Genomic DNA, 8,786 nt, shown 5'->3' with positions numbered 1-8,786 from the left:
GATGGAACTGTCATACCCTGCTGACGGCACCCAGAGGCTGGAATGAGGGCAAAGCGTGCAGGAAGCCAGAACATGGCAGGAGGGGATTCAGAGGATGAGCCAGGGGATGCACTGGGTCTGGAGGAGCTTCCAGGTCCCAGCTTAGAGGAAAAGCCTCCCTGTGCACCCAAATTCCTGCTGCCCCAGCCATAGCCCCACTATATGTGGTCAGATCCTACCACTTTCTCTTGATGAGCCAGTTCAAGCTACAAGTTTTGTGGTCTGAAGAAAAACAAAAAAGTGGGGAGGTTTGCCATCTTCTAGGAAAAGTAGGGCCAAGCATGAAACATGCACATGTAGAAACAGCCTGTGGTAGAAAGGAGAAAACATGTTGGGGGAAGTTCACCTGTTAAGTGAGTATCCCAGTTTTCTTGAGGAGAATTCAAAGGGGCAGGGATGAGACCATCTAGTCTACTCTTAACAGATGAGGGGGCAGCAGTTCACAGAGGCAAGGGGGCCAGCCAAAGGCACACAGCCAGTTAGTGACAAGCCTGGAGTTAGAGCCCAGGCATCAGGAAGTAGAAAGGGAGGCCTGCACACTGGAGATAGCCAGTGGGATCTGGAGGCTGCTGGGTTACCTTGGCTGGGACAGGATAAGGCTGTACAGAGGCAATCTTGTAAGTGTTGTGCTAAAGAGGCTCAGGAAAGAAAGGAATCATCAGAGAAGAACCAAAGGGAATTAGAAAACACTAGCTGGTTAAACCATGGCCCACCCTCAATCACAGTGTGGGAATCAACCCTTTCGGAATAAAACTAAGAAAATATTTCTTTTTTTTTTAATTATCTTATTTGTAGATGGACAAATAAATACCTTTATATTATTTATTTATATGTGGTGCTGAGGATCAAACTCAGTGCCTCATATGTGCTAGGCAAGTGTTCTACCACTGAGCTATAACCCCAGCCTCAATTTAGGAATATTTCTAGGAATATGTTCAACTTCTCTGGCGAAGTTTAATGTCTAAGTTTAAAAGTTTAGTTTCTGGGGGCTGGGGATGTGGCTCAAGCAGTAGCGTGCTCGCCTGGCATGCGTGCGGCCCAGGTTCGATCCTCAGCACCACATACAAACAAAGATGTTGTGTCCACCAAAAACTAAAAAATAAAAATAAATATTTTAAAAAAATTTAGTTTCTGAGTTTTAAACCAATTAGTGTACATCAAGGTTTTCTTCAAAGTACTAAGGAATAAGCACTTAACATTTAAGTAAATGTAGAGAATGTCTAGCATGTGTGTGTGTATATATATATATATATATATATATATATATATATATATATATATATATAAAATCTCTTGCCTTAAGATTCAGTGTTTATTTATTATTAAATTTTATTTTATTTTAGATCAATGAGACCAAGTGGATTTTTTATCATGTTTTTTAAAGAAAAAATGTGTCAAAATCAAATTGCTGTTCTTAACATAATATTTTGCACTAAAGTCAATTTATAAGGTTGTGCCTTACTCTGCTTTATCATAAAGTAGTTTAGGAAAGTCCAGAATGCCCAAATGGCCTAAAGACCCCTGTACAGATAACTAATTCTCAGAAAAACCTGCAAATGTCTCTGTCCTCAAGAACCAACTGAACTACTTTTCTCCTGGATCCTTGTTTAATTGACGTCAAGGAGGAAAAATTGAAATGAAAAAGGAGAGATGATGACAAGGGAAAAACAAGGGCAGGGAAGGAAACTGAGTGGGGAGAAGTGATAGGATGGAATCCTAACAGGAGGCTAACTAGGAGCTAGGACCAATCAAGTGGACCAGATACCTCCTCTGGAAGAAGAAAGAAGGTCAGGGTCACCTACAGAACTGATGATAGACAGTGGTATGTTAGAGGCAGGTTCTTTGGCTCTGACAGGTGTAATCGTTTCCTTACCTCCAAATTAGTCCTTGCCTTCTTCAAAACATCATGTGTCCTGGTCACTGAAACAACAAAACAGCCCCATAAAGCAGGAATTACCAGCTGGGCCCTACTTGTTGGGCATGTGTGTTCTAAAGCATTTTCTTCTGACCCCTCAATCATGGCCTCTTGCTGACTCCTTCCTTCCCTCCCTTTGTACCCACAATTACTCATGGCACAGGAGGTTGGGCCCAGTGCATCAGACTCTCCCCTCCCAACATTCCAGTGCCTCTGTGGTCACTGTTCATCTGCAGCACAGTGGGGCATCTGCAAGACCACCCCTTTCCTCTGTTGCTCCACAGCTCAGGGGCACCTACACTGGTTGACGATGAACTGCTCCATGTTCTCCTTCTGCTGGTTGGCAGTCTTCAGACGCTCAGCTGTGCTCTGAAGGAGCTTCTCCTGTTTGGATACTTGGGCTCGCAGATCCAGTAGCTCCCTTTCCATTGATTCATTCTGGGGAAGAAGGACAGGGTCTCAGACAAAAGTATGGAGACCAAAAGCATCCAGTGCTTTGTGGTTCCTACCAATTGGAAGCAGAACTCTATAATCTTCTCAACACTCTCTGGAGTATGTTCTCTCCATTACAGCCTCTTGATCCTCCAGTTCAGGATAGTTGAGGAAGAGGCCACAGGTAAGAATGTTGAAAACATGAAAGCCCCCAGACTAGCACAGGTCTACTGTCCCGTGGTCAAGGAGACCCTGACCCCAGACTGGCAGAAAACCCCCAATTGTGAATAAGACCTCCAATTCAGTCCTTGTAAAAGTTCTATCTCATCCTTCCCCCATCCATACAAGATTTGGAATTTCAGAGATATGATGTATGGGACACAGGGCTGCCCTGAAGACAGTGTGTAAGTCTCTAAATATCTGTACAAATGTGAAGATGGTAAAGCACCTTCCCTGGAATTAGCAGTTAGCTCCCAAAAGATAACAGCAATATTTGTCTGGAACTCGAATATCTAGGAAGGGGATCCAGATGTGGGACCACTCCAGGCTTAGCAATAAGAGCCAGCCTGAGATCACAGCAGATCCTGGGGTTAGGGGCTGGGGGCTGGGGGGCCCCTGGCACAGAGATGATAATTTAAAAAGATATGTTGGGATTCTAGGAGCATGACCATAAGAAGCTTCAGGCTCATGGTGATATCCTCTGATCTTTTGACCAAGGAGACTTGACGGGGAGAGAAACTTCAAAAGGCCCCTGAATTTCAGTTCACTCAAACTTCAGTTATAGTTCTTCCATTTTTTTTTCTTTCTCCTCTTTGATTTCTGATCTTGGAGACTGGAGTATAAGGAGGAGGTAAGGTAATCAGAGCTGCCATGAAAGCAGCTGCCATGGATCAGGGGTTTCCCTCCAGGATGCTCCCCTAAGGTCATGTCCATACTAATTTCCCATGTGGTTCCTGACCCTCGGAAAGCTGTGGGACTAAGGAGACAGAAACATACCAGAAACAGAAGAGCAGTATTTGAAATGAAAGAAGACATTAGTCTCTTACTGCTTTGCCAGGCAGTGCAGGGCCTTGGGAACTTGGCAGGGCCGCTCGCCAGAACATGGTCAGGAGGGAGGCTGACTCTTCTAGGGTGTGGTGTAGGGCACTGAGATTGCTGCATAGTTCACGGAGTCCTTTGTTGCCTGGTGCCTGTGGAAAGGGGGAAGGGAACCATGGACAACATTCAATCTGAGATATCTCAGGGCTCAGGATATTGCAGGCCTGTACAAGTCTTAAGGTTGCTTCCTTTTAAGTGAGGCACAAAACATGGGATGCTTGAACCTATAAAACCCTGGTTCATCCCTGTGAGGTCCCAGGACTGAAGTGCTGCTCCCTTTACCTGGAATGCCTCCTCCCACCTGGACACCCTATAAGGCTGTCAAAGCACATTCCCATGTCATGTCCTCTATAGACCTGTTACCTTCCTTTCCTGCAACAAAAGACCCTTCTGCATTGGTCCACTCAAGGCACAAGAGGTGGCTTCTCACATTGTGCTCTTGGCACCTTAGTTTGCTTATCAACAGAGGTCTGTGTCTTGTCCTCAAGGCCAGGCTCTCTGGAGGCAGGGCTGTGTCTATTCATCTATGGGTCTCTGGTGGCTTGGCATAGTCACTGATCCTTGGTCTCCCTCAACAGTAAAGTACTCTGAGAAGCACTGCTTCCCAGCCTTTGTTCTGCCTCAACAAATACCACAGTGTCCCACTTCTTACCCTTTCCACACACAAGGTCCTTATGGACGCAAATCCCTCAGCATCTGTCCATCTGATTGATTTTAAGTGGGCCACCATGACTGTAACAGGTAATAACTACCAGAGGGTGCTGAGTTCAACACAACATCACACGAATGTCAATACTTAACAAATGCACTACTGAGGATGGTGACAATGTTGCATAGACTTCTCTGGGGCTCTAAGGAAGAATATCTAGTTGGCCTTCTCTACAACAGAATAGAACTTAGAATGAATCAAGAGAAAGGGAAGCAAGGGCTTGGCTAGAATAACTGGAAGATGATTTCTCTGTCATTGGGAGATGCAGGCCACAAAAATAAATAGTGGAGAAGGAAATAGAACTAAGGAAAAAGGACACCAAGAAAGGGTGAACCCAGGAGGTGCAGGTGTGACTACCTCTGAGCTCTGAGATTCAAGGCCCAGGAAGTTGCATGTGGGTCTCAGGAGAGACAGGATCTTTTGCACCAGCTGTTTTCCCTCCTCAATCTGCTCCCTGAGAGCAGTATAGTCATCAATGTGGCCTATGACATGGCGGCCATTTTTGTTGGCGAAGGAGCCATCCGTAGCATCACCCTCCAGCTTGGGAGAGTTCTTCATTCCTTGAGGAGCATCTGATTCCAGCTCTGTAAAAGAAAACCATGATAATATAGGATCTGTTGTTATTCATAATGATATCCTCAGTTCCAGCCAATGCAAAGAGACAGTGAAAGGATCAAGAAAGGCAGCCTTCAAAAATGCAGGATGGGTCAAGTCCATAGAGACCTTCTGGTTTCTTTATTTTTATAATCTTTCTTACATCATTGCATAATAAACTTGCTAGAAGACAGATTTTATCTTTATTGACAAGTGGACTATTCAGGACAAATAGTATTATAAACCTGAAAAATTTATGGATAGAAAAGGCACAGACAAGTAAATCAGTGGGACACAGCACATATATGAATGGAGAGATTACAGGCCAGTGATGCAAACAGAACAACAGGACAACTGTGGGACGAAGAAGAAGAATGAAAAGAAAGGCAGCCACAGAAGATTCAATGAATAGGACTGAAGGTTTTGTGGCATGCAGAGAAAATTTTCTAAATTCAGATATTGTACTTACAGAGAACCAACAGTTATTTGCATTAATAATTTTCCATCATGGTGTCTGAGCCATTTAGTTGCCATATTTACCATTTTTCCTGGTGACAATGGCAGTGTCTGAGCCAGGAGAAGAGGAAGAAGAGCTGGGAAGGACCAGAGCAGGAGAATTCATGCCAACATCACGAACTGGAGGGGAAGTAACTGAATCTAGGGAGTAAAGACAATCACAATTTTCAGAACTCCTGGAACATTCTGCACCCCAAATCATGCACAGCCTAGTCTTTACCACCCAAGTCTATGTTGACAGGACTCCCCTTTCACAACATTAGCATCCATATGCCACAATGAAAAGCAAAAGCCAACAATCAGTTCGCTTGGTATGTTTCCATTATTCAGGAAAAAAAGTGTAACTTCCCATTTAAAAACTTGTTAGATATGATTTTTTAAAAAAATATTTATTTTACTTATTTATATGTGGTACTGAGAATTGAACCCAGTGCCTCACACATGCTAGGCAAACACTCTGCCACTGAGCCATACCCCCAGCCCATTGTTAGATATCATTTTATAAACCCAATCCTGAGTAGAATTTTGTATGTGCTATTTTATATAATGCATAAATGTATGCATACATATGTTAAAATGTTAATCAAAGGTAGTGGTACAACTCAGTGATAGACTGCTTGCGTACTATGCACAAGGCCCTGGGTTTGTTTTTTTAATTTGTTTATTTTTATGTGGTACTGAGAATTGAACCCAGTGCCTCACACTTGTGAGACAAGCGCTCTACCACTGATCTACAGCTACAGCCTCCTTGGTTTTTTTTTTTTTTTTTTTTTGGTCCTGGGGATCAACCCTAGGGCTTTGTGCATGCAAGGCAAGCACTCTACCAACCGAGCTATATTCCCAGCCCCAAGGCCCTGGGTTTGATTCCCTAGTACTGCAAAAAGAAAAAATAAAGTTGTTAAAAAAACGTGAAATATTAAAAAAAAAAAAAAAGACAGGAAGGTACTGCTAGGGGAAATGTGGGTCAGAGTGAGGTTTCCAGCTCAGGTCTCTGGGGACTGGGAGGAAGAAGGGACTAAACCATGGGGCTGCATCTCAGCTGGTACAAGGGAAAACACTAAGAGGGGAAACTTGGTTAGAGGCAAGAGGATGGGGCAGAAGTGGATGTCTGTCACCTAGAATGAACATGCCTGCCACCCAGTACTTTCCCATGACTTAAGACCATGCCCATCATGACAGCCCCATAAGGGTGAAACAGACATTCAATAAATGCTGAGAAGTTGATGCCAACTGAGTATAGTACTTAGCAGTCCATAGATATTTCTTACTTGATGGTCACAACAAGTCCATGTAATTGTCCCTTTCATTTGACAATTGAGGTCATAGTTTCATAAATGAGTATTCAGCAAAAAAGGAAAAAATAAGGATTAACTTGACTTAGTAACATCAGACAGGAGAGTTTGAAAGCTCAGCTTTATGGAAAACTGAGCATCAGTGATTCTTGATTAGAATAAAATTGGAGATATGACCATGCAGATGAGTGGAGAGAGTGGGTTAAATGATACATCTAAAGTAAAAACAGAAGAAGATGTAGAAGTTGAATGATGTGTCAAGAGCTTAGGTATGAGAGATCTGTTAACTTTCAATTAAAGTGAGGAAAGCAAAACTGAGACTAGATATTGAAGAGAGTAATACAGATCTGATGAACATGTGTATTTACATGCAGGCAAGAGGATGGGGCAGAAGTGGATGTCTGTCACCTGGAATGATCATGCTTGCCACCCAGTACTTTCCCATAGCCCTGGTTTTCTTAGGGACAGGAGTATCTTGCCACATGCCGAGTTCCCCCAGATGAAGGAAAGGGCCACTCTAGAGAGTGTGGCAAGGTCTGTGATACTGAGATAGAGTCTGGTAAGGCGAAAAAAGATACAGATTGGGAATCAAAATATCTGGTCCTAACCTGATTTTGTCCCTAAATTCTATAAACCCTAGCTTGTCCATTAATATCTCAATGCCCCAGTTTTCTCATGTACTTCAGAGGAAATTAAATATTTGAAAATGCTTGGTAAATTGTAAGGGACTACACAAATACAAGGAATAGATGTTAACATATATAGCTGATAATTATTGAGCAATTCTTATTGTGCCAGACACTTGAAAATGATTTAATTCAATGCTCCAGATAACCATACATGGTATATATTTTATATTATTACCATCTGCAAGTTGAGGAAACCAAGGCTTCAACACTTCATTGTTTAAACACATTGCCCAAAGCAAACCACCTATAATGGTAAACGCAGAATCTGGAGACAGGTCTGACTCTAAATCCCATGCTCTCAGGACACCATATTAAATTAAAGCCTCTCCAATTTGAGAACTTGACCCTAAGGAACCTAAGAGAAGCAAGAGTACCCCTTCCACTGCACACATATTGGTATCACCCCACTGGCTAAGGGCTTCTTGATTCTTTGCCCTTCCTACCTTGAAAGAGTGACTGCTTATTTCCAGGGTCAGGGTTGGCTGGGAAGTTCTGGCTCACGGTGGAGGGGCTGAGGCTGCCTTTGCCAGTACCATCATCTAACTGCTGCTCCAGCTGTAGCCGCAGGCAATTGTTCACCTGAATGCTCTGTTCTAGTTGCCCTCTCAGAGCTTGTATCTCTGCCACCAGGTGGTTCAAGTTACTGTTCAAAGGAACTTGGTGACAGCCATCCAAGCTGAAAGCTGAAAGAAGAGAGAAGAGGGGTTTGGTTGCATTGGCCCATTTTTTACAAGCACTTATGAGAATACTGTTTTGTGACATTCCTTTCTGCCAAGGACCTTACTGTAGTCTCAGGGACTTGGGCAGCAAATCTGTGGTAGAGATGTTAATCATTCCTGTGTAGCCCCTGGGACACACCAAGGTGACACATTTTCAGTCTGGAATTTTCCGAGGTTCAAAATACCCCCATGTACTTAAAGGCATTTGATTGGCAGACAATAATAAATCTGTTATCTCACCTCCATATTAACCTTAGTTCTGCAGCTGGAGAGCAGGATCCTCCAAGGCAGGAGGTTAGCACTCAACTAGAGAAGGGTAGGGGCTGAGGGAGAAGATTTGATCACCTCTGCACTCAGAAATCAAAGAGGGAGAGGAGGAATGCACCAGGACTTTTGGTAACATGTAAAAATGGGAGTCAAGTACTTTAGACAGGGGTCCTAACAAAGTGAATTTTTCAGCTTCTCTATGGTTTTCATTTCTACTTACCATACATATTTGTACATACTATAATGAAAAGATCTCAGAAATATTTTACCTTAAAGCCAAATATATACATATATATGTATACTTTAAAAAAATTTTTTTAGTTGCAGATGGACACAATAACTTTATTTTATTTGTTTATTTTTATATGGTGCTGGGGATCAAAACCCATGCTTAACGCATGCTAGGCAAGCACTCTACCACTAAGCCACAACCCAAGCCCAAAGCCAAATATATTGTAAAAGACTGAATTGGTTTTGATTTCTAGCAAGGCAAGAGGGTGCATATACCATGCAAGA

At 42.9% G+C, this 8,786-nt stretch overlaps 1 protein-coding gene across 18 annotated transcripts in view; it reads right to left on the bottom strand.

Moving 5' to 3' along the window:
• The window catches only part of Pde4dip (phosphodiesterase 4D interacting protein), a 226,783-nt gene that overhangs the window by 3,054 nt on the left and 214,943 nt on the right, over positions 1-8,786 (bottom strand). For 7 of the 18 annotated variants that reach the window (XM_076863220.1, XM_076863210.1, XM_076863211.1 and 4 more), the window contains 7 exons: positions 7,728-7,967; positions 5,328-5,444; positions 4,551-4,777; positions 3,433-3,576; positions 2,254-2,392; positions 1,913-1,959; positions 219-346 (listed from right to left, as the gene is read on the bottom strand). In XM_076863220.1, the coding sequence (XP_076719335.1) occupies positions 219-346; positions 1,913-1,959; positions 2,254-2,392; positions 3,433-3,576; positions 4,551-4,777; positions 5,328-5,444; positions 7,728-7,967 (1,042 nt within the window). Of the gene's footprint in view, positions 1-16; positions 18-218; positions 347-617; positions 678-1,912; positions 1,960-2,253; positions 2,393-3,432; positions 3,577-4,550; positions 4,778-5,327; positions 5,445-7,727; positions 7,968-8,786 lie in introns of those variants that run through there. The other 11 variants (XM_076863225.1, XM_076863223.1, XM_076863216.1 and 8 more) reach the window with 6 other exon arrangements.

Source organism: Callospermophilus lateralis, chromosome 7 (genome assembly GCF_048772815.1).
Source record: "Callospermophilus lateralis isolate mCalLat2 chromosome 7, mCalLat2.hap1, whole genome shotgun sequence".
NCBI classification, from domain to species: domain Eukaryota; kingdom Metazoa; phylum Chordata; class Mammalia; order Rodentia; family Sciuridae; genus Callospermophilus; species Callospermophilus lateralis.
This window is presented reverse-complemented; position numbering and strand designations above follow the sequence as displayed.